This window comes from Microchirus variegatus (genome assembly GCF_963457635.1).
Source record: "Microchirus variegatus genome assembly, chromosome: 9".
Classification (NCBI taxonomy): domain Eukaryota; kingdom Metazoa; phylum Chordata; class Actinopteri; order Pleuronectiformes; family Soleidae; genus Microchirus; species Microchirus variegatus.
Window position 1 is genome coordinate 13,745,380 of NC_139810.1, and position 26,868 is coordinate 13,772,247.

Here is a 26,868-nt window from a genome sequence, read left to right on the forward strand (position 1 = left end):
TTAGAAGAATAGTGCAAACCTGAGTGTGTGTGTGTGTTGTATCTTTGTGAGAACCACAAGAAGTGAGGAGGATTTTTCAGGAAAGTGCGGACATTTTGCCTGGTCCTCACTTGCTGTCACACCTTAAAATGGCTGTTAATGTGTTGAGACCTACTTTTTCTTTTTGGGCTATTGGTAGAAGTGGGTTTAAATTAGGATTAGGTTCATGGTTATGTATATGAGTGTCCTCACTCACATAGATGAACAACAGTGTGTGTGTGTGAGAGAGAGAGAGAGAGAGAGAGAGAGAGAGAGAGAGAGAGCGAGAGATGGATTAGATGTAAATACCAACTCAAGGTAACTCTAGGCGCAGCAGCATCATCGCTGTCTGAAGAGCGAAATCCTCTTCGACGTCGCCTGCATGCAAATGGAGCCAACTGCACGGGACAGACTGAGGCTATAGTTTAATAACAACCTCCTCTACCAGCACTTGTGAGGAGGGGAGCTCTTCAGCAGCTCACCACCACCACAGACACATTTCCAGAGCCTCCTCGAAGGCTCACACAGGTGACGACGACTGTCTCTATAACTTCACCGCGCCACTGACGCGCTCGCCGTGCGTTTTCCACCCGGCGGCACTGCGCCGCGGGAGCCGCCGCTCCTGTTTGGACGTGACATTTTTGCTCCGCGCTGCGGCTCACACACACATGTGGCCACAAGATATGACGCATTTGCGCCTTTATAGTTGCTCTTTTCTCGGAGGGGGCGCTGGAGTCGTGCAAAGTGTGTTCGACATGTCGAAGTTGCGCGTAGACTCACACGGAGCCAGAGCTCAGTGCAGAAGTTGTTTGGAAATAAAGACGATGATGGGATGGTGAGAGTGCAGAGCGCAGACGAGGTAAAAAAAAAGGAGGTGACAACGGCGTCCAGTTGGTTTTGAGCGGCTGAATCCCGCACCAGCATCATCAACATCTCCGTGTGAGGAGTCTGCTGATGCTCACTTCTCTACCTCCACACTCTCCCTGGTTTTTGCACAAGCCTGACAGTGAATTTTCTGCACAGCTGCGCAAACTTGGCCAGACCTGGTGACAGCGTATGTGTGTGGGCGCGCGCGCGCTGGGCAGCCTGGATGGATTTGATGCTCACCGAGGGAATTTGAACAGCAAGTGGGGATTATATCAGTCCCTCTCCTATTATAACCTCAAAATGGATGCCGACAACAGGCTGCGGAGACGCCACTGGATTAGCCACTCACACACTGATCTACTTGTCATCTAAACGGCACAGGCGTTGAAAAGTTTGGATAATCTGAAAGGCTAAAGGTGCAGGATGCAGTCTGGAGTGAAGACGCTCTCCGCAGGTGGAGGTGCGTCACTCTGCTGCCTGCTGCTTCTCTGGCTCATCTACTCCCATCTGCTCAGAGAGGGTAAGGGCAAATGCAGCTGTTTATTACTTTGTGAGTCTCTGAGGGCTTCTTATTGGGATGCAGCTGCACATGCTGTGTAACATTATGTGATCCCGACAAAAGAAAAAAAACAACCCAGTGTCCAATAAAACTGCCCTACAGGGACTTGAAATATGTCTCAGCTCACAATTGATGGTGACCTTCTTGTACCTCGTGGTGTTTTGTGATACAGGGCCACCATATGGTACATTTGGTACATCTAGTATAATCATTTGTCTGGAAATATCGCACCTGCCACCATGAGATATAGAACGTGTTCATTCATATAAATGACACCTTTTAAAAGTTCCCAAAAAGCTTTTAGGGATCACACTCTGATATAGTGAAGCCACAACTGGGTTTAAAGAAGCAAACACACATAACACTGCTTTCATTTGGTGCAGACAGGAAAAGACCTTCAACTTTAATGTTTTTATAATTCCACTCAGTTTAAGGCTTTGTTTTCCTATCCGTGTTTTCCTCTTTAATAATAGATTTCACTGCAATTACACCCTCACCCTGACACAGAATAGAAAGCAAAAGGATGTTTCCCTGCACTTTATTGGCCACTGTCCATGTTAGAGCATTGTAGATGCCAGTGCTGTCAGAGACACAGAGAACAGACTTAAAGCACTGGAACTTGTTTGGAGAATGTTGAACACAAAGTTTGCAGATTAGATCTTTTAATCAAGAATTGACCAGCAGCATAATTACCCGTGTAGAGAGGGGGGGGGGGGGGCAGTGCTTACATCAATGTCTTTGGCAGTAAGCCAGCTAACAAAAGCAGACAGTGATGTGAAAAATGAACTGCCTGTGCACTGAAATGTGCCTCCTTTGCCTTTAATTTGCAGTGTTTTCTCCCTGAATGCTACTGTCACCAGCAGCTTATTGCTTCCTGTGATTTGAACCGTGAATTGTTATTTGTCTTTCAAGCCTTTGCGAGGAGCAGCAGCAGCAACCCTCCCCTTCCCCTTTGTTATTGACTCATTTTCAGCTGAAAATGATCTCATTAGTGAGTTACTGTAGAAAATCCTTCATTCTCCTGTGAACTTTATTACCCTTGGTAGTTCTAAAGTAAATATATTATCTGGTGTTTAGCCTGATAGTTAAAACCACTGGATATGATTTGGGCTTTGACACTATCTGCATGTTGCTCTCCCCAATTCAATTTTAAGAAGGAAGCGTGTCATGTTTTTAATCCACAATCCTTGTCTTTCAGTAACCTGTGAGTTATTGGACCAATCACTGGTGTGGTTTAAGTATTCCTGTATTTCACCATTTCATCAGCTGGGCTAATATTTGACCTTGGCTGATGAATATTTCACTTATTTTAGTGTGTTTTGTGCTGCACATCATTAAGAATGTCAAATCGCCCTTAACTTTCCAATACCAGATACTATCTCTTCCTCACTTCCAACCTCATGACCCCTAAGGCCCTGGAAACTGTGACAACTGTGGGTAAAGCATTGGGCAGAGAGAGAGGTGAAGCTTTGTGGTGGTGAGTGGCTGTGTCGCCTCCGCCCTCTCCATAGCTCATCTGTCATGGTGGCAAGACAGGAAATCAAAGCACAGCAGTCCTGTCCACGCACACCAGTTGGCCAACGCCCGCCACGATGAATGGCCTGTCAGCAACTCTCAGTGTTGCCAGTTTATTCTACAATAAATTTGGAAATGTCTGGATTTTCCTCGCCGGACCAGATTCCGGTTCAGCGGTGCAGTTAGAAAGCGGTGGCTGCCTCTCTGCTTAACCGCAAACTGAGGAGAGGTGGTGGAGGTGGCGGTGTGTTCTGCACGTAGATGCTCACATGGTCTTTGCTCAAACTCAACTCATAATTCAACCTCAAATGGCAACACGAAAGCAACTCACTGTTAAGATTCTTAGATCAGGAATGATATGAATTAATACCTTAATTAATGTATTACCAAGTTTTTTGATAACAGGTTAATTGGCCTGGCCATAAAAAAAAAATAAAAATATATATATATATATATATGTATATGTATATATATATATATGTATATGTATATGTATATATACATATACATATATATATGAGTGGTTTGAGGGCATCCTCATTTACAGCTTTATGAAACATGGATAATATTAATATTTCACCAGCTTCTGATATTTTATGGACCAAACAACCTATTGATTATTTATTAAATAATCAACATTTTAATTAATCAACGATGGACATAATAATTAAATGAAGCCCTTTACTTAGCAGTATAGCAAGTCAAGAAGTCATGAAAGCGCTGTATCTGCCAACAAACATCATATAAAACCCTGCTTCAAGTTTCCTATTGAAGAAGTTTAAAGCACATCTGAAAGTATCTCTTAACTTGGGATTAAATGGACTGGCTTTGTAGAAAGTGTGTGGTTGTGAACCCGCAGAGAACTCTGCTATTTAACCCCTTTAAGCTCATTGTTGTGGTTTTCAAGCTCACACCAGTCATTTGAGGCAGCATCAGACAGCTGCTTTCAACAAAGTCTACCTGTGAAACATTAAACAGAATAGAGATAGAGAACTAATTGTCAAGCTATTCATTTAGCAAGTCAGCATGTAGATCATTTAAAACAGGAAACGTAAAGGCATGAAAACTAAATTTTCATTTGCATTAGGAATAAACTAGTGGATCAACGTTAATGCATGACGCGTTTCCATGACGAGCAACCGGAAAAAGACGTGTGTACTTTAGACACTCATTTTAACAATCGGAAGTCATGTAAGCATGACGTCACACGCGTCTTTTTCCGGACAGTTGTCACAGAAACGCGACAGTTGGCGCTGCTCCATGTGTGAGGTATATGTTAATAGGCAATTGTTAATTAATGCTATTGCATTAACTATTTGAGATTAACATCGTGTCAGTTGCTGTGTTTTGATGGCACAAAGAAACCAGCTATTGCACCTTTAAGTTTCTGGTAGTTGTCATTCTTGTGTTTTTCCTCTTAGTCACTTATGCCAATCACTTTCCCCCCTACACGGCCTTTTCAGCTTCAAATAATGTATAAATGTTTAACATCCCTTTCTAAAATTTTGGGAATGACAAGCGGCAATTTGTATGAATCTGAGTCAAGAGACATTCTAAAACTGGTGTCACATTAGGGCTACATAGTCGTGCTGCTTTTTACATTGTGTCAAAGTTAACGTGTGGTACAGTATGATCGGACCAGTGCTTCTGAACAGAAGAAGCAGCGACTGGAAGGTGAGAAGCAGACACATCAGTACATCCTGTTATCCTGATGTGCAGTGCAAGCTGCTGGTGAGAATGACGGCACCCATTTTATGAGAAATGTCTACAGGCTGTACCTGTACCTAAATTTTGAGGTGACTCACTTTGGCTTTTACTGTCAGTACGTGGCTCCACTGGTGAAAAGACTCCCAACACGTTTCTGAGATTTCATGTCCAAATGTAATAACGAGACCAAATGGGTTTTATCCCACTTAATTATCCTGGATGCTTTCACAGCCTTAACAAATCAGCTTCTGTGTGCAGTTACAGAAAGGCGTCATGGGGTACCAGACTGAGAAATTCAAAAACCTTTACTTGGTATTCTGTTTAAACTCAGGGAGCATGGGGCTATCCATCCAAGCATTACAGTCATCAGAGCAGCAGAGAATTACAGACCTTTTGAAGAAAAAAAGGATGACTTTAATTCCAGTCTTCTTCAAGGCAGCATTAAGCATGCAAAGGGACCCCCACTTCGATTATGACCTTGGCTGTAAATTGTAAGCAAATAATTGCAGTCTGCTTCTATAGGCGGCAGAGCTGTGAATGTATGAGCAACTTTAAGGAACAAAAAGAAAATATTTTTTCTCCAGCTAAAACATTTTGGCAGCACAAAGCTCATATCTCCTAGCACCCTGAATATGAATTCTTTCTAGCCGTCAGCTTTGACCTCCCTCGTGGTTGAGTGTGGTGCACAGCTCAGTTTATTTCTGCATTGTTATTTTCTCTGCAAAGCTCAGGGCTTGAAATTGCTCCTTCATTGGCAGATTGGTGTAAATGATTTGTTATATTCCTGCAGTCTCATGACCTGTTCTGGTTTCTCCCTGATGTCATGATCGTATTTCTGGGAGGGCCAGTTCTTGAATATTAAAGCCGCTGTCACACATTACTGTACCGTTTCTTATGGAGCCATAATGGTCTCCTGAAACCCACCATTTTCTTTGTGTTTGTATTGAAGTAGGAGGGGATTCTGGAGGGCTATCTGAGGGAAATGTGAAGTGACTCACAATAGCTTTACAATTCTCTTTGTGTGACATTCAGCAGAGCTGTTTGCTTTTGCAAGGCATATTGTATATTCACTCTTTATGCCGAGAGCTTGTATTCATCCACAGCTGTTTTTTACACTCTACATGTTAATATCTCTGCTTCACTGTGCTGCATCACTGCAACAGCAATCTATCAGGAGCCTCCATCATGTGTACTGTACAAGACACGTTGAAGGCCAGACCTGAATTACAGCATCAGTCCTAGCTGGTGGTGTATTGTATGGGGAATAGTTTACATTTTAATGCTGCCCTTGGCAATGTCACACAGTGGCAGCGTTGAATGTTGGTGAGTGGTATCTCACCAAAAAAACCCAACAACAATAAGTCTTGTGCAGTGACGTTAGCAAGCCATATACATGCACGCTCTTGCTTTCTGGTGCGCGGAAACAATCTTGCGCTTGTGAGTCCGGCTTCCTCCCAAGGGAGCGCCATGCTACTGCTGCTACGAGAAGTTTCAATTTGTCATTCCCTGTGGGTGGAGCAGTGCACACACCTGACATGAGAATTAAATTTGGGCAAATAGAGCACATCTCTTGCGTCTCAGTTGTTTTATGCAGGCCTACTGGGTGTTTGTGGTGGCATAAAAATCATGCTTGGTGCAGCTTTACAAAAAAAAAAAAAACCTCTCCACATATAAACACAGCATCACATATAAAGGTTATTTTTTTTAGAACAGAAACTGTTTTTTTTTTGGTGGACTGACCGTGGGCCACCATAGTGCTGATTTTACTGCTTGCAGATAAATGAGCTTCATCCTATAATAGCATAACATAACCCTCATCTCCAGAAGTCACCACAGCTGCTCCCACACTTTCCCTTTGCCAGCGTTCCAGATTCACTTCTGTCAGATCCAGATTAAACTGCATATTTAGGTGCTATCACAGGTCCTCCTACACTTCAGTAGAGTTGCCCCCTTGCATAAATATTGATTGGGCTGCTATTGAGCACTGAAATGGTATGTGAAATCACGTGTCAGTGTTCCATGTAAACTGAGCACATTAAAATTATTCTTTTTTTTTAAAGGGTGGTTATATGAGGCACTGACACATAGTCAGAGCTGACTGCGCTGTGAACACACATGCACGTGCTTGCTCTCAATGAAAACGTGGTTGTCAGCAAGGATTTTAGCCATTTATCAAAAGGCACGCCTAATACAATCTCTGTAAATCACTCACTGCCCTGCACCAAAGTCAAGAGAGAAAATCATCATTTGTAGTGCTTTTACACTGGCAAGAAGCAGCACAGTTCCTGTTTAGGTTCAAGTTCATCTCAGAACCTTTATGCTCTTAGCAAACCAGCCTCCACTCGCACCAGTTAACCAAAGTGAGAAGCTCCGGCATTCTGAGGAGGGACGTTATTACGTGAGCAGAAGTGTACATGATAATGGCAACATGGCACAAGCTTTCCTTCTGTTCATTCAGAACATTGGTTCTCAAACGTTGGTTCTCAAACTGGAAATATGCTGTAGATAATGTGCCAATGTATGTGTCCTTCCCTCATATAATCACACTTTAAAATAAAAAAATCATCTGTCCCTCTAACATCAAATGGATGCTTTGCTCCACTGCTCCGCTGTTGTACTAGTTAAGCAGCAGCAGGTCATGACGGTGTCAGGAAGCGTATGGCGTGGGGTCAGTCGAGCATCTGCCTCTCTCACCTGGTGTCGTATTACAAGCTTCCTTGTGTGCTGTACATGTCAAGTGGTGTTAAGGTAATGAGATGCACTTGGCAGTGGCTACCTTGACGGGCATATGCTCTGTCAAATTGCTGTTTGATGTCAACCAGAGTTGTTAATGGGGGGTTGTTGTTAGACTGGACTTAACATGAGGGACGATTTGGTCTGAGAATTGCAGCAAAATAATTATTATTCCTCACTGATATTCCTTCCTGAATATATACGAGTTGGTGAGATGTTTTAAAGACCAAAAAAATATTGAGGTCGCTGTCCAGACTGTCTCACAGAGCTGTATTGGGACAGAAATAAATATGGATGGTTTCACATATCAGCTGCCATAAAGTGCCCTTTAAATCCAAGTGCTTTGCAACGTAGATGGGAGGCACTAAAGTGGATGTGACTCTAACAGATATAGAAGAAGGGTATATGCACGTATTTCATTGCAGGTGCTATTGGGTGTTATGAGGAAGGATGTTCACTATAAGAGAACATAAATGGATGCAGGTTTTCTTAAATCACAGACATTCTGATTCTTTTATATGGCCCATTTTCCAGTTTCATCTTCTCAAGTATGGGGATTTGCTACTTGTGTTGGAGGGAGTGTAATGTTGTGGGGTTCTTGACTGTTTGTGGACAAAGCAAACAAAGTCATTTCCATTTTATACTACACACACCTACCAACAACGACTTTTATTTTGTTTTCTTTTTTTCTTTTGAATTATCAAATATATCAATAACGTCAAAATGACATCGATTATCGTCGGAAATTTCGATAACGATTTAACCATTTTCAATATATTGCCCAGCCCTAGCAGGTCATCCATAAATTCTTAGATTTTTCTGAATCGTGTTTGTTTCTGAACAGCAAATCTCGCCACCCCTTTGTCATCTAAAGCATTGTATAAATGAAGTGTATTTTAATGATATCTCGATGACAAATAATCAGCTCAGCCCCACATATGAGGCTACAAGAGAATGAAAAAGACATCACTGTATACACTGACCCTGATGTAAACCGAACAGATGTCTTATTTAGGATTTTGTCGTGGTAGCAGTAGTTTAGTGAGTGCCCATTATGTTTGAAATAATGGTAACTGCAGCCACTACAAATCAATGTCGACTGATTACCTGCATCATTAATAATCGCAGCATCCCAGTGTTTCTGATCTTCCATAAAAGATGAGTTGAATTCATATCTGATTTGATGTGTTAATATGATTGTCATGCTCTCTTGGCTGGTGTATTGTTGGCAGCACTGCTTTGATCCTTGAGGATGGCACTTCTATCAAAAAAAGAGGGAACATGCAGTATTAAAAAGAAGATATTCACTCAGACCTTTTATTGTATGCCAGGGTAGTGATTAGATGCTGATTGGGCCTCTCAGGGAAAACTGGTTGGATTTGGTGCCAGGTTGTTAATGCTAAGCCAGCACAGAACAGCTCTGCATTATCGCCGTCTACTCATTAGGAACAATACTGAATACAATACATACTGTAATGAATAATTAACTGAATTAGCTGTACAAGGATTCTTAATAAATACGGTTCAAATCTGTAGTTTGCTAAATTGCCCTTCGTATAAAAACCACTGTCAGACCTAACTTCCATCTTTTGCAGCCCACAAACAATTACAATCTGTAAAGGAAGATTATTTTAATATGGAACTGGAATCCCTCTCATTGTTCACTCACTTGTGCAGATTGTCATAAAATTTAATGGAAAACTCCCAGAGGAGAAGCAGACCCTTTCTCACAGCTTCCATATCTGGGCTGAGTTGCATGTGATTGCCTGTTAAATCTGATATAACTATTTTATCAGTTAGTTGTCGTCTCAGTATTAATTAAAAACTGAGGAGGTAAAATGCAGTTTGTGGAAAGATTAATAGAAAGAGTATTTAATGCATAAGACTAACAACAACAGAAACACAGAGAGCTGACCAGGAACACATAAAAAGCAGAATATGAAAAAAACCAGAGCAACAGACAATAAATAAATATAATACTCTAGAGAGGCAGAGACAATCAGACACAGGTGAAATAAACAGACCATCAAGACAGGACAGAAAGTCAAATTAAACAATGTACATACAACGAAAACTCAAGCTAGAGAAAACAACAAATAGTCCAAACTGAATAAAATGTATTCAGTTGTTGAACATTTAATGTTCAACAGAAATCCAAACAAGTGAAAAGCTTGAATGAATCAGTTGAATTGTCAAGTAGTTTTTTAGATTTTGTTGTCTCCCAGAAAGACGACAAATGATGCTTTCCTATATCCACTGTTGGCTGTTGGGGTCAGCCGGTGCAATTTCATCTTCGCTTAAACAGCCTCATCATACCCACCAGTTTTTTTTGGCAATTTGTCTGGCAATGACGCACACTGAATCAGTGGAACATTGTGAAAGTGATTGTGGACTGCTAGCAGCCTATTCCAGGCACAGATATTAAGATATTTGTGCTCCTGTGCCACGGTGATCAGTAGTGTGTCTGATCAAAGTGCTGATATGTGCAGCACAGACACATCTTTACTCTGAGCTTGTGTGTGCATGGATGCCTGTGTGCATATACAGTATGCTGCCACTTTGTACTTGTATAGTGTTGTGATTTAGTGATAAGGTCACCCAGCTGCCAGTCAACGCTCAAAGCCACTGTGTGTGTGTGTGTGTGTGTGTGTGGGGCTTTGTAGTGGCTTCCTATTGCCCTCTATATGTCGGTTCTGACAGAATCCAGAGCCCGGACAGCAACGCGCCATCATCCTTCACTGGGCACGTTGCTCACTGTTGCTGCCTCCGTATACACATGTCATCATATGAAATAGAGACGGGGCTAAGTGTCTTCACGCTGCTGAGTGACAGAAACCCCCTGTCGCATGAATTAGCTCGTGTATGTTTGATGGAATGCCGGCCGTGGCTAAGGGCACTTTGCAAAGCACCCACACACACACACACACAACTCCCCGCTTCTACTACCCCTCTGCCGTACTACTCTCTACCTTCAGGCTTATTGCATGAAGCCCATTTATCTGCTGTGTGTTGAAACACGGCAGGCACGACTGATATCTGATGGCACCTCTGTCCTCCAAGCACCCACCACGTACACAAGGACTCGCCTCAGCAGAAAGAGAGAGTAGGGTGGGCTGAGATGTAATGGTGATGGTAGCTGGTGGAGAAGGATGAGCTGTCCACCTGATACTATGAAATGAAATGAGGACTGCAGTTCTCTGTAGAGGTGATTGTGTTTTATGACTCCCGACTCTGGTCCGGGTAATAATTTTCTGAAACAATACACCTATCCTATCAGCCTATATTGCAAAGTGCGGCGGTGGCGGCTGCTGAAAACAGAAACTCACCAATCCATTATTTGAGACGGAGAATTCTCCCGACAACGCCGTAAGAGTTAGGCATCGAGTATTGTTACTGCTAATGGAAAAAGGTTTAATCCCTTCTAGTTCAAAAGATGTTATGCCAATTTCATTATAAGATGTGATATTTGTGGAAGGTTTTGGCATTTGCTATAGAAAATGTTTTGTCAACAATGAAAGGGTCTTGTAAGTAATAATAATATTAGAGCTATATTTGACTGTGTTTTTGTCTCTTCCTCCTTTAACTGAAATTGGATGATAGGTTTTGCGTGACGATAATCTTTCAGTTGTATTTCCAGATTAAATGCATATTGCCTGTCAGTCTGAGTCTGACATTTATCTACATTTAATGGGACAGTGGTGCAAAACATGTTTCTTTCATAAAGAAATATCACAAATCAGAGGAAGATTGTTTTTTCTTTGGCCTCACCCCCAGAGAATGATTTGGGTAAATATCTAATTGTGATCTTTCTGACATACACTCTTAGAAATAAAAGTGTTAAGTAGAACCAGGTAAGGTTTTTCGGCTTGTTCTCATAGGAGAACCATTTTTGGCTCCAGGTAGAACCTTTTTATAAAGGTTCCTCCCTTTTGGAGGGTTCCACCATGAACGCTTTTAAAACCCTTTATTCAGGAAAGGGTTTTAAAAGGGTTCTCTGGATCAAAATGGTTCTTACTGGAACCATTAGTGTTACGAGAACCCTCAAAAAACCCTTTCTTCGGCAAAGGGTTTTTCAGAAGCAGGGAGAACCTCAGCCCTTGTAGAAGGACCCTTTTGGAACCCTTATTTCTAAGAGTGTATATTGGATTTGTGAAAGGAATTTTCATTTCACACTTCTGTGATGCCAGGGTGAGAATTTATCTTTAAAACATAGAACACTCAAACATGGGAAAAGAATTAAAGGTGCTTTAACAGTGCATAACAAAAGCTCTGACAGAATATAGTAACAGAGTAAAATCCAATAAAAAGAGACATTCAATAGAAGAAAAATATCGATCAGGGAAGTTAAACAGAGGACCAACTAAAACTGATTAAGTAGAAATTCCTCTGGGGCTCATGTTTATTGACTCAGACAATATTTTCTTTTCACAAAATTTGATCACAGGCACAGTAGTGGGGCCTCTGGATAAGCAGCAGAGAGTAAAGAAATGGATGTACATTTGACCAGACAAGCTACTGTATGTATTCAGATACGTAGCATTGGCTGTGGCTCAGTGGCTACAACTGCGGGTCATATTCTAACCAAGAGGTCAGCGATTTGATCCCAGACTCCTCTGCGTCTACATACTGACGTGTTCTTTCATAGCACTTAACCGTAATTGCTCTTGGAGACTCTGCTGTCAGTAGAGAATAGATAGAAATAGGGCTGCATGTACAGTATAGGTGAACAGTGTGTGTGTGTGTGTGTGTGTGTGTGTGTGTGTGTGTGTGTGTGTGTGTGTGTGTGTGTGTGTGTGTGTGTGTGTGTGTGTGTGTGTGTGTGTGTGTGTGTGTGTGTGTGTGTGTGTGTGTGTGTGTGTGTGTGTGTGTGTGTGTGTGTGTGTGTGTGTGTGTGTGTGAATGGGTGAATGGCAAGTTAAGTGGGAAGTTTAGTACTTTCAGTGGTCAAGAATAGAAAAAAGTGCTTTCTAAAAACAGACCATTTATCTGTCACTTGATTTTATTTGAGCCATTAAGTTTTACAGCACATCCACCTCTTCCAAAGTACAATATGAACTGAAGTGGAATGATGGAGGCTTTAAAGGAACAGGTCAACATATTATTAGGAGATGTGCTTTTCCTCTTTCCTGGCAGAGTTAGATGAGAAGATCAGTGACTTTGTGAAGTTTGTGCTGGTTGCCTGGCAACTAATCAGGAAATAATCTAGAACATGAAACTCCCTGTATAAATGGTGAACTGACATTTATACACGCTCTTATTCTTAGGTTGAGGAGTAAGAATAAAAGATTTTGACTTTTAGTTTTCAAATGAGACCAAAGCATGTGTTGAATAAACCTGGCGTAATAGAATCCAATGGTTGCCTAAGACTTCTGCACAGTACTGTATATATAATTTTGTTTTTTAAAAATCACACAAGTAAACATGCAATGAATCTGGACGTTTTTTAAATGTCTTTCAATGCTCGGGCAGTCATTGGAACGTTTAACATGAGACTACTAATATGCTGTTGCTAAAATAGAGATTATAGAGTCACAATGATTGGTAGAAATTTATACTTTTTATTTTAATGCAATGTCTTGCCATGAAACTTAGCAGCCTTTGCAGCTAAAAAAAAAAAAAAGTCTGAAGCCTTTTTATCATTCATGTGTGTTGATCAACAGTCTCTCCCACCTTTGCCATTATTAAAGTCATTTCATGCTATAAACACAGTTAGCGTCTCAGTTAATGAACCTTTGAGAGTGTTGTGAAGCGACTGAATGTGGCGCTGTACAGGACTGATGGTTGGTGAATGCCAGGGATTGACCTTAAAGGAACTGCAGTACATACTCTTTTCTTCTCTACCTTCACTGAGCTGATTTTATTTCAGTTTCAGCCTGAATGGCTTTCACTGGCAGTTTTCCAGTCAATAAAAAAAAAAAAAAAAAAAAGACAAGGCATGACCTCACCTTTTCCACATCATTACAAAGAGGACAGAAGTTTCATCAACTTTTTATCTTGGCTGTGCTGGTCAACCTAGTCTGGTCATGTTGTGATATTTTGTATATATATTAAAAAGAGCTACATTTATATGACACTTCATAAAGATGGAACTTGGTGACTTTGTGTGTTATACACATTTTAGCACTGTTCAGCTGCTGTGCCTACTCTTTATTCCCCAATACCTCATGCAAAAATAGTAGAAGGATGTGTGTGTGTGTGTGTGTGTGTGTGTGTGTGTGTGTGTGTGTGTGTGTGTGTGTGTGTGTGTGTGTGTGTGTGTGTGTGTGTGTGTGTGTGTGTGTGTGTGTGTGTGTGTATCTGTATATGAAGGTATCCGCTAGGGATGTGAATCTTTGGGTATCTCACGATTTAATTCAATTACGATTCGATTCAAACGATTCAAAAATTAATACAATACATCAAGGCAAATTATAGCATGATACCAATACAGTTTGTATAAGATAATGTGATTTTTAATTAAACTGATTCCAATGATGTGATCACACAAAGGCAAACTTAAGACAAAAGTTAACATTTATTCATTCAAAACAAATAAAAACTTACTTATTGTACAAAATAATAACTTGCATAAATAAAAACTTTGTGTGGTTTTTCAAAAATAGAAACTTGAAAGAATAAATAAAATAATCAATTTTTGAAGTTTATGAATTGATTCAGAATTGTGGATGATTAGAATCCCAATTCTAAAGTGAATCGATTTTTCACCCAAGCTCTAGTATCCACCCAATTAATAATAAGTGTGTCATGTGGTGTCATTATAATGTGACAAACAGTCAGAATATTATGTCACACTGGTTTAAAATAATCTTTTCTAGGTTTGTTTGCATCCCACAGGACTATAGGTAATTTATTATCATGTGGTAGTGGAAGTCAGTTGTGCTGGAATCCATTCATTTTAGCAACCAACAATATTATAGTGACAAAATGTACTTTATTTTGCTTAACCAATCATCCGTCCTTATATGCAACAAAACTCCCCTTGATTTTAAAAGACCAATATGTCACCTACTTTTCCCCAAATATTTGCTTTTCCAAATGTGTTTTTGAAAGCAGCAGAGACGCCCCGGAGCAGTCTACCGTGACTAAAGCTTGTTTATCTATGCAACACAAGACTGTTAACGGTTAATAACTCCCTCAAACACACCAGGAAGCACTAAATGAAAGACAATTAAGTGTTCCCGCAGGTTTCCAAATAATTTATCCAAACAAAACTGCTACCTCGACACAAAGTGTTCTATTTGAAATTGTCAGCTGCAAATGCAGTGGGTTCATTAAATATAGCCAAACACTAAAAACATGATTGTTCCAGCTCTTTTTTTTTGTGTTCGCCTGTGGCTATTGAAAAGTTTTCAGCGTGACTCATCAGAATCGTTTATCAAAGCCGTGCTGAAGCTCCTCACCTTGACACGATTCATATTTGAATGCTGCGTGGCTTTTTGCAGTCGCCCTGGTTTCAAATGAACACAATTAAATTTAGAATAACATCAAGATGCAATTGGCAAAGTGGAAAGTTGAGTGAAAGGTTTTGGAAGAAGTGATTTGTGAAACTCCACTGACGTGAAGAAAGTTAAGAGAATGATGAACGTTGACTCTTAATCATTTTTTTTTTATTCAACTTTCTTTCTACCTCCCAAGTAAGGAGTGCATTTGCTGCAAGGACACCCTTGTGTGCTGTAGATGTCTACAGTGTGTGTAATTAATTTAAAGGCAAACATAAAACCCAAAACATGGTTAACCACAGGTTCCTGTCCAGGGAGTTGTCCATCAAATGTGTAATGCCTAGAGAGCTCTGAGTTAATTCTCAGAGCACGGATAGAAAGTCTTAAAATATCACACTCGCATACTGCAGAGATTTCAGAGCAAGGTCATCAACACTCTTGTTGTTTTAGTTGAGCTTCACTTGGCTTGAAAATTAGTCTTCTTCTGCCTTTGCTGGCTGCATCGACCATGCAGGCTGAACCCAAATAATAAGTGTTAGGGCTGTCACCTAGCAACAGAGTTGGTGCTGGACACGACACAGATCACTAACATAAATGATTACTATACTATTTTAACATACACCTATGTACAGTTGGATATTCAATGAGTAGAAATCTGGAACTGAAATGTATCTCCTCTGAATTAAGTTTTTTTTTTTTCATAGATTATGGCTATGATTTAAAGGTCCCATTTTATTCATAATCAACATTTTAATAATTTTAATCCTCATATTTAGGACTCTGGAGGCCCTACCAGTTGCCAAAGTGTGAAAAAAGATGATTCACTCATGTTTTTGTGGTCCTCCAGGACACAGGACACGAGATGAAACACGCAATGTTGACTTCCGTGCTCATTGAGACGTCACAATGCGCTAAATTCCTGGAATTGTTGTCTGGCGGAGCTCGGCTTTGTCCGTAAAACACACAAGAGTGCTGGCGAAGGCAACGGTATCTGAAAACCGGAAGTCTGCGAAAAGTATTCTTGGCAGTTTTCCAAATGCTAACTGCTGTTAGCTCCCAGTAGTTCATTAGGGGAACCAGGGAACTAGTTTAACTTGGAGAAATAGGATATAATATGTTTGTTTTTTCCCCAAAAATAGCTGTAACAAAAAAAAAAAAATATTCAACAGAATATAGAAATATTATTCAGTTCATAATATGTATGTTCAGCCTGCATGGACAAGTTCAAAATGGTCATGGCAGTGGGGAAAAAAAACCTGTCCTTGTCTCTGTTTGTTTTACTTGTGAATAAACCTGTAGTGCAGCAGGTCAGTCACTGTCCTTCACAATGTATTTTTTGCTCTGCTCAGGCAGCGGGAGTTGAAAATGTCCAACGACTTGGTTATAGAGATGTGAAGATCAGGGTCATGGACCCTGACCGTCAGTGCAACACAAGAAACACACAGGGGTTTTCTTTCATTGAATTCATTTGTTTTATTTACCCAAACCACCCATCGTGGTGTCTGGTGTCTGACAACAATTCTCTATTTGCAAAGCACTAGTCCTTGTCAGGCAGATGCAAAGTCACAGAAGGCTGTAGTCAATTGAATCAAAAGCCCATACTGTCAGTTTCACAATGTTATGGGGCTGATTACAGTGGAATTTGCTGTTCACAATCTCAACATTGTTTTGATTTGTATTCCTAAAGTTGTATGGAAACAGTCAAACTGACTCTGCGTGTGTTGTTCCTTCCTTTTATATCTTGAAGCTTGATGATTGTTAACTTGCAGTTATGGCCCGACCAAATGGAAAATGTTCTTTAAACAGAGGACCTTTTGTTTTCCACATGATCACTTGAGGCACATTTATGGCAGGAGCAGCCAGCCATATTAAAACTGACGACGCATTCTCGCCTTCTGCTTTAACAACAGTGCAATCAGCTTCTCATTTTTTCTATCTGGGACTTAAAATGAGAGTAACAAACTGCCGTGTGACCAGGTCGCACATTGTTAGTACCTTCGAACACCAGTTTCCCCACTGTAATATGTTTATTACGGTCTCATTTAGCTAATGTGATGTGCTTTGTTCCTCACTGCTGTTTATTACAGGCCAGTTGGCGGTGGGAACCTGTGAGATTGTGATGCTCAACAGAGACAGCAGCGTTCCCAGGCGGACCATTGCCAGGCAGACAGCTCGCTGCGCCTGCCGGAGAGGCCAGATTGCTGGGACCACAAGGGCAAGGCCGGCTTGTGTAGACGGTAAGTTCAGTCACCTCTCTAAGCCAGTGGAAGGCAGTTGTCCCAAAGAGGGCAGCTTTTACAGACTTCATTTGGAATGAGTTGAGGCAACAGGCCAGCAGGTTAGAGAAGAAAAGAGAAAAAAGAAAGTATCTTCCACTTCTGTGTCAGTCCAAGCCCTAGTGTTTGAACATGAGGTATCTTTTTATGAAGAAATAAATGTTAAATTAATGAAACAAGGTCCCTCAGATTCTCTTTAAGAGCTTTCTCTCTGGCAGGCATTTTGACATAACAAGACCATAATGAAAAATCATGACTGGAAAGTGCTGTTCCATTATGTGTCCCACTACAGTGAGCCAGCATGCACATTAACACGTTTACATCTGGCACAAATAAATAGAACTGTAGTTGTTATTATTTCTGTTAATTAAATCCATGCTTTTCCTGTTGAGAAATGTCAAAATCATCGTCACATATTTATGTATATATGTTTGTGTGTATATATATATATATGTATATATATATATATGTATATATATATACATATATATATATATATATATATACATATATATATATATGTATATATATATGTATATATAAAGTGGAGGAAATAAGTATTTGATCCCCCACTGATTTTGTAAGATCATTCACTAACAAAGAAATGAACCTATCTATAATTTTAATGGTCGGTTTATTTTAACAGGGAGAGACAGAATATCAAAAAGAAAATCCAGAAAATCACACTACACAAAATATTGAAATTATTTTTGCAATACATCGAGTGAAATAAGTACTTGATCCCCCATCAAGACATTACTTAGTACCTGTAGGAGAAACCCTTGTTGGCAAGTACAGAGGTCAGACATTTCTTGTAGTTCATCACCAGGTTTGTACACATCTCAGGAGGAATTTTGGCCAAAAAGAGCGTTAATCTTGTGATAAAAAAAATGGGTTTGCGTTAACGCCGCTAATAACGCATTTGCCACGTCAAATATTACATATATATAATATTTGACGTGGCATTTTGACACTATATATAATGTATACTACGCTTGACTGGAAGTTGACACTATGACCACTAAGGTCTGTGCTCTCATCTTTAATGTATTCTTCTTCCTGTCAATCACTGTCTTCTTTACATTCACGTACTGAAGCCTGATTTGTCCTCATTGACCTGCTGTCACGTCTAAACCTCGCTGACATGCTCTGTGCAGCTCTGTGGCTGGAACATTTTAGAACACGCTGTATTAAGATATCAGTTATAAAGTGATAATTATTGTAGTGTGAATCTTTTATTCATAAAATAATGGCTATTCTGTATTAATGTGGTTCTGATAAGTAAAATAGCATATCACTACTCTGTTCAATTGGTGACCACAGCCGAGATTTCACTCTGCAGACACGGATGCTGTTTGGCTAACTTTAGAATCTCTTGAAGGGAACTAATCAAAAAAAACCTTGCTAGAGGCGGACTTAATGCAATGACAAGAGAGAGGCTACGTCTCACAGTTTTTGTATACATCCAACACGGTGGTGACCGAAGAGCAGCTGTCTGTCGATTCGGTGGTTGTTTCCATTTTTAGCGACTTGCTCCACGGAGCTCCCTCAGGCGAATGTCGTTACTAGATAGCAACTGTTCCTAGAAATCTACAACAAGCATGTTTTCTGTCGCTCTGCATACAGCATCTGGCTTATTAGTGTAATTGGTTGTAGGTCTATCCAATTGTGTATCCTTTGTCCGTTGGTCACGGCTCGTGGACGTGGGATGTGACTACACCCTTACCAGATGCAGTTAACCAGGCTGGGATTATATCTTAACTGATCTGTTCGTAATGCTCTACAATAACTGATGCTTTCTCCTTTATGTTTTTATAGTTATACACCACACATGATCTGTTTTAAATCAGCCTCCGCGCTCATGGCTGCCTCTGATCAGTTCAGCAGCTGCTCTGGACCATTTGATCATATCAACACGTCCATACGTTTGTCAGGAAAAATAATGACATGAGTGAAAATGTACCATGCCTGGCTTCAGCAAAGTCTTAACCTCTATGTCAAATGGAGAATAATATTAATATAAAAAATGTCTTCATCCTCTCTCCATTGAAAAGAAAGTGCTTTTGTCGTTTGATTTCCCAGCCATTCAATCAATAATCACCTTGTGTGTCAGCCGTTTTGGTGCCTTTTAGACTGTTAATCGTCTAAACATGTGATTGATGTTCTGCTTCTGGCCCATACTCCATCAGACCTAAGAGCACTTTCAGTGACTAAAATAAGAAAATGGTTGAACAAACTTTAAAAAAATGACTCTTATATCACACCAACTGTAGAATAAATGCAATTTCATACAAGTTGAATTAATCGGGAGCTGTAGTACTTAGCTTATAAATGTAAACAAATGTCTGTTACAATTCAAACCATTGTGTAATGAGTTTACACAATCCTGATGAAGTCTGTCAGCTCCACACGTCTCTGTTCCTCAGTGGAGCAGGTGATGGAAAGTGCCAGGAAAGTGAGGCAGCTGCAAACTGGAGTGTGACTGAACACATAAACAAGTGCCCTCAAAATGTTTCATAAGTGAAATCCACTCATCCAAAAAAAAACCAACAATGGTTCAGCAATTTAATGGGATTAACACTTGTTACCCTCGCCCGCCTGTGCTCTGCAGCTGTATACACAGAAATGCTCCCTCAGTCAGGTCTGATGGTGTTACTGACACAACAGTGGCATCAACAAGTACAAAAACAATCACCACAAGTCACGCACCCCAGTTATAATTTTTTTGTGTTACCAGTTAAAGTAGAATTTTAATGTTTGTCCAAACCCTTTTCTTGTTTCAGTTTGCACGAGAGGATTTTATACTGAAGAGCTGTCTCTGTGTTATTTGACAGTATCTCGTGGTGGTAAGGTGATAAGAGCGATGAAAAGACTTGTTGCTGGACACAGTCCATCTGCGACGCTGATTGGATCTCACAATATCACAATCACATGCATCAGATGCACCATTAGTTCCATCACACCAGTGACTCATGTTGGTTTTAATCTAATAGCCAACGATACAAGACTGCAGTCCCACAGCCTTTGTCACACTTCCCACTCTACTTTTAACCACCTCTCCTTCTCTGCAGAATCCTCTTAACAGACGCTAATTAACTTACAGAGATCCATGATTACAGCAGCAGGAAATTGATTATTACTGACTTCCCGTCGCACCACACCCCGCACTCCATTAATACCCAGCACTTTAAAGGTGGAACCTGTTGCTCGCAGGCTCATTTAAAGGCCTTCTGTTGACGGCTGTGATGATATCCATCATCACTTGGCTTTTAAGAGGAATTTCTGCATATTGCATGAGAATGCAATGGGTCTTATGCTGCCACTGTCCAGATATCCTCTCTGACCTTTACTTCAGAGCATATTCCGTTGTGTTTGTCTTTCATCTGAATTCCCATAAATGCGCCTTTGCCCTTCTAAGCACATAAACCAATTTACAGACTTATAAGCATGTTTATTTATTTGTATCCTTCACAGCGGCTTTGCTGGAGTCAATTTTTTTCAGTGGGTTGTTATTAACACACCAAGGGCTCACTGTCCTCAGGGTCAGTTTAATATAATGCTTCCACAGCAGCGGCAGCAGCAAGAGTGGATTGCTGGTTTTTTTGGATGTGTGGTGGACAGAGAGTGGACTTAAATGTAAGTAAAAACATCTCTAAGTGAGTTAGGGAAAAGCTAAGAGCTCTGCGCTGTTATTGTGTATTTAGGTAAACAGTAATCTGATCCTCTCTCTTGTTTGAGGGCATAACAAGCTGAGTTCTTTCCTTTTGGTCTAAAAATAATTCATGTTCTTTTGAACAAAGAACCAAACATGAACCAATATGATACTCAGAATTGGTATCAGTCAAAATCTCTGAATCAGGTATTGGAAAAAGAGTCATGTGAAATCTTATAGGATGGAAATGCTTCTCTAAACACAGACAATAAAAACAGCAGCCGCAGATTAACTAAGTCATGTTGGGGGCTGTTTTATGTCTTCTTTATGCGAGCAGAATATTTGTTATTCATTTGGAGCAGCATGTTTTTTTGAATTTTTTTTACTTGGTGTTGTTAAAAGATGTAAAACAACTTGTATCAGATCAGTATTGATAGATGCCTAAGGTTGTGATATTGGTATGAAAACAAACACAAAATGTGGTTTTGAGCCAGTCTTACAAAGAATGATCACTCCAATGTGAGAAATACCCTCCTATAAAGTCATGTAAACACAGAAATCAACACCCTGTCTCGTCTAAATGCCAGAGAGTATGGAAATCTAACAAAACAATATATAAATTGCGTTATCCAAAATCCATAGCATTGCAGTTACATACATAGCTCTCCTCTGCATTCATTTGTCAAGAGACACATGTTGTGGCCCACGTTTCCTGACGCTGTTACCCGACAATGAAATGCAAAAAAAGAAAAGAAAACCGGAGCAGGAGCAGCGATCTGTCAGGGCTGCGAGGCAGGTGGGACTGTGAGCGATTGTCAAGCAGTAATGTTGAACATTTGTCCCTGTCTGTTAATAAATTCACAGGTGAAACGATGGCAGAGCTAAAGACACATTTTTGCAGTCTGTTCTTCAACACGGTGAACACACGTGACTACAAAAAAACTGAATCTGCTGTTGTGGACAGATAAAGGAAGGTCTTGCAGACATTCAGCAACCAAACTAAAATAAAAAAAAACTCACCCTGCTGACTAGAACAAAGGATGCTGGTGAAGGGGGAAGACTCACACACTAGGATGTGGATCAAATAGTAGTTTAACAGGTGTGATGTGCGACCAAACTGAGGCAACCTATTTTTCCTCTTCATTCCCTGTCAGAGTGAATCCAGCATGAATGTGGATGAAGTCCTAAGACGCCCCCAGAATCAACACCATGGACAGTGATCAAGACAGATTTATTGAGTGAATTCATTTTCTTGGAGAGACTTTATGTGCGTGCCAGTTCCAGCACGAGGGCCTCCTACATAATTCTAACTGGATTAAAGTATGCAGTGTGTTCACACTGGAGAAGTAATCGCAGAAATGTCTGGACACATAATAAAATCCTTTGTTTTTTGAGCTTGTATGAGCAGACGTCCTTGTCCAACAATGTACAGTACGCACAAGGGAAAAACAAAATTTCTAATTTTTTTAGTGCTCTGACATTTGATTGGCATCTGCAGGTCTTTTAAGATTCCGCCTCTTTGACCTGGCTCCATGGCCATGAGAGTAAAGGAAGGTAAGGCAGCTTTGGTGCAAGTAAAAGAAAAAAGTAGTTTATTTCAAGTGAAACGGAAAATGATCGAGAAACATTACCTAAACTGGGAAGATGCTGTCTGTTAAAACAGTGGTGAATGTGGGTGTGTGGATGAGAGGCAGGGGTGAGAGACGCACATGCTACAAAAACCAAAATGAACTGTGCTCTAGAGTGTGTGTGTGTGTGAGTGTAACAGAGTAGCTGGAGAGAAGAAAAACAACACATACACAGTGTGGAATGGAGATTAGTAAGAAGCAGTGCTGAGAGATATGGCTTGTAATATCTCAATATTACTAGGTTATTTTTTATAAATCTGGACACAGGCTGTTTCTATGAGCTTATGAAAAGTTGTCTTTCTGTGCATTATGTAATAAATCTAAAGCAACTGGCCATAAAATCCTCCTAATATGTCACAGAGACTCAGGAATAATGTTCATATAACAAACTGAACTCACCAACAACAACAGTACAGCCAAAATATTTGCATTAAAAACAATATTTTGCAGACTGTAAATCATGTTTATGTTTTGAAATCATGTTTTGGCATGTGGCGCCACCTACCGCCGTCTACCAATCATTGCAGTCAGTAGAGTCTCATCTGCCGAGCAACCACGGGTTGCGAGTTACGTCAGAAAACCAAACCTAAAAGACCTCGGTATTTTGAATTTGAATGTAGTAACTGTTATTGGCCACATTCTTACATATGGCACCTTTAATTGGTACCTTTAATTTTAGATTATATCTGGTGTGTTTTTATTTTGACTTTGTGTAGGTCCAAGAAAACAAAGGAAACGTCTCTATATAATAATTCCTAAAATCTAAGATGACATGTTGTTATCTCACAATATTGATATAACCTCAACAAGGTTTCCCCGCCTGTCTTGTCTGAATTCTAAATGAAGTGAGTAGGCCGTAATACATCTGCCTGTTCACTTGTTTGTTTGTTCATCTGTCACATGTAATATCTCAGGTGCATCCGGCTGAATTTTAAATGAAACTCACAAAAATGACAAATCTTAACACCCGAGCATTTCCACTGCCAGTTAAAATGATTGGCATGTTGGCGGTGCCAGGCTTACAAATCAAAGCTGAATCTTTAATATTCATTCTCTCCTCCTCTGCAAGGTTTGACTGATGTCGAGGTTTGGTGCACATGCAGCCGCACAATGCTTACAAGAAGAGAATAGTTCAACTTATGAGTTCTGTCACATTAGATCAGGGGTCACCAACCTTTTTGAGACAGAGAGCTACCTTAAGGGTAAAAAATAATATGGAGGGCTACCATATAATATTTTTTTTGTTTGTTTACCATTTAAATGATTAATATTATGCATTCAACTGCATACACATTCATTCCAGTGCTTACTCCTAACGATTATCAGTTTTTATAAACAATATCAAAGATATTTTACTGAGCGATCATACGGATACATGCAAGTGAGGTGAAGTGAAGTGAGCCCGCGGGCACCGTATTGGCTGCCCGCGGGCTACCAGGTGCCCGCGGGCACCACGTTGGTGACCCCTGCATTAGATATTAGAAAGGAAAAATAAATGAATAAAGAAAAGAAAAGGGGCCGGCGCATATAATCGTCCACTTTGTTTTCTGCATTGATGTTTGACCACATTTTTAGTTGACCTTTAAAAATGCACACAGGAAATTCAATAAATATATATATAAAGAATCTCATCTGTGCAAAATATAACCTCCATCAGAAGCTTATGGAATTGAGCCACTCTGCTGTTTTCTGTAATGAATAAAAACTAAAAACAAAGGCTTATAGTACGTCTGATGCAGCCTCTGGGACACATCTGGTGACTTAAAGCAGACAATTGGCAGATATTTTCATCCCTCTTACCCTTGCTGTTATCCAGACTTCCGTAATGACATATCAAAAAGCTTATCTAAGCCCCACGGTGAATAAACTTTGTTATAAGGGAGTCCACTAAGAGTTTATCGTGTGTTTAGCCGTGACTGCGTCTGCTTTGTGCTCACATGATCACTCAGTTATTTCTCTTTTTATTTTAATGTACTGAACATATCTGACCACGCAATAAGTTTCTGTACAGAGCATAATGTCTTTTGCGAGTGTCCTTTAGGACACAATTCAGGCTTTCCCCCTCTTTTTGTGCTGCTGTGTGTTGCTGTTGTGCAGGTTGAGTTTGCTCATTGTCGAAGATGATGGGCTTTTCCTCGCTTGTGTCCCTGCCCTCGGTGTAATCTGCTCCCTGACTCTCTCCCTCTGCCTTTTCTGCTCGACTCATTGTTGCCATGCCACCACATCTCTCTGTAATCATGTGAAGCTTGATGGCCACCATGATAGTCCACTGGCTGCAGGGAGAGAGCTGTGTGTGTGAGAGCTGAAGCTTCCGCTTTTACACCCAACAAAATCGTTATTGACACAGAATGAGCTGAAACGTCCTGCTGAAAAGAGGCTTATAAAAAAAAAAAGCAGAAAGGCTTTTTTCTCAGATTTATTTGCAGACACATAACCAAGAACAGTCATTTTATATTATTTGTTTCTACTGCTTAGAAAAGCCCATGTAGAAAACATGGCTACAATGGAAACACGCTTTGAATTTGGAGCTGTCCTGTTTCTGATATGTTCCGATTTAGATTTGCAGTAAGTAGGTTAATGCAGTAACCACTCAGGTGCTTTGACTTTCCCTTCACCGAATCTTGTCTTCATTCACAAAGAAGCTCAAAAAATGTTGGCAGTGCATGTCAATTCTGCTCAACACCCACTGCTTAGATTTTTAGCTCCTGGAGGCTCAAATATAGCACATCATTCTGGATGTTATTTGAGAATTTATGGAATACTCCTTGTACATAACAAATGGGCCACCAGTGCAACACTACTCCTCGATTTAATATCAACAAGCTTCTCCAGGTGTCTCAATTTTAATGGAGCCTAAATTACCCAACCAACAGCAAGACCAAAGGATTATATATATTTTTTATAATGTTTGAAGGGTATTTATTAGTGATATGTGAACATTACTATGAATCGTCAATGATTATGATAATTTTTCATTATTAAAAACAAGATTTCTGATTGTTTTAGCTTCTTAAAATGTGAATACTTTCTGGTTTCTTTGCTCCATACAACAAATAAATCATTAAAACTGAATAATTTTCTTTTGTGGACAAAACAAGACATATCAGAACATCATCATTTCCAGGTTTGACAAACACTGATCCCTATTTGGTAACATTTTATTTGAAGGTATCTACATAAGAGTAACATGACACTGTCATAACTATGACATGACACTGTCATAAACGTTATGAACTTGTCATAAACATTCATGACCTCTGTCATTCGGTTTTGTCATGACAAATTGACATTGTTTGGGTTGTTTTCATTATGACAACTTGACATGAATCAAAATGACAATACCAGAAGTTGTTTTTGTTATTGTTATTGTCTTGACATTAACCAGGATGACATTAATGACAGTGTCATTTCATGCTTATGTAGATACCTTCAAATAAAGTGTTACCCAAACTGAATGTCCTGTCATGACAAAAACCTAATGACCCTTAATGACAGAAGTCATGAATGTTTATGACAAGTTCATAACGTTTATGACAGTGTCATGTCATAGTTATGACAGTGTCATGTCACTCTTATGTAGATACCTTCAAATAAAGTGTTATCCAATGATTAATCAAGAAAATACTCTAGATGAATCGATTATGAATATAATCATTATCTGCAGCTGTAATACATCGGTACATACGCAGTCCAATATTGTTGTCCTTCAAAAGATGAGCAATATTAGTGACGATGGCAGAAACAACGTCACTGGTAGTTCATGTCCTTTTGACAACAAAGGAAAATTAACATGAAATGTCTTTTTTGAATTTCAATAATGGCAAAACAATACTAATCATCTAACTCAGTCTAGCTTCTTAATATACATGCCACCGAATAGTTAAAAACATACCAAATGACTAACTGCAAATGCACTTGTTGGGGGTTAAATTGGACTGTTAAAGGATAATCATCTCTTATCTGAATTCCATACAACTGATTTGTTTTTAAGGATTAAATCCAGCCCAAGTGTTACCAGTACGTTTTACAAAACAGCAACAAAAACACCAAAAACACTTTGAAGGGAGGCAAAAAAGTTAGAACAGAAAACTCTCCCTTGTAATCCCTTGTAAAAGTCTATGATAAAATGTGTCTGCTGCCTGTGTTTTAAATGCATTCACTGTGGCTTTTTCCTCTTGTGTGATAATTGGAAGTGAAAGAACATTGGGCCTCTGGTAGCAGGATGGAGGACAGAGGCCTGAAAATCTGGCTGCTACAAATTGATTCATGATTGAAGCTTAATTAACATCAGTCAGGACCCCTTAAAAACCTGTTTCTGTGTTTCTGGTGCTGAACTAAGCTGTAAGTTAATCTTTGTGGATACTTAGCAAAAGAAGCATCCACTTTAGTACACAGTTAATTGTCATGGTGATTCATGTGAATTTCTCTCAAACCTTTTTTTTTTTTATTATTTGTTTTTGTCTTTTCCAAAACT

At 39.9% G+C, this 26,868-nt stretch overlaps 1 protein-coding gene across 1 annotated transcript in view; it reads left to right on the forward strand.

Annotated features, from left to right (window-relative positions):
• Positions 1 to 1,308: 1,308 nt before the first annotated feature.
• Positions 1,309 to 26,868, forward strand: part of tafa5l (TAFA chemokine like family member 5, like) — a gene marked incomplete at both ends in the record, with an annotated part of 45,033 nt that continues 19,473 nt past the window's right edge. The window contains 2 exons of the mRNA XM_083894472.1: positions 1,309 to 1,405; positions 16,926 to 17,075. Coding sequence (XP_083750598.1) covers positions 1,309 to 1,405; positions 16,926 to 17,075 — 247 coding nt within the window. The remainder of the gene's footprint in view (positions 1,406 to 16,925; positions 17,076 to 26,868) is intronic.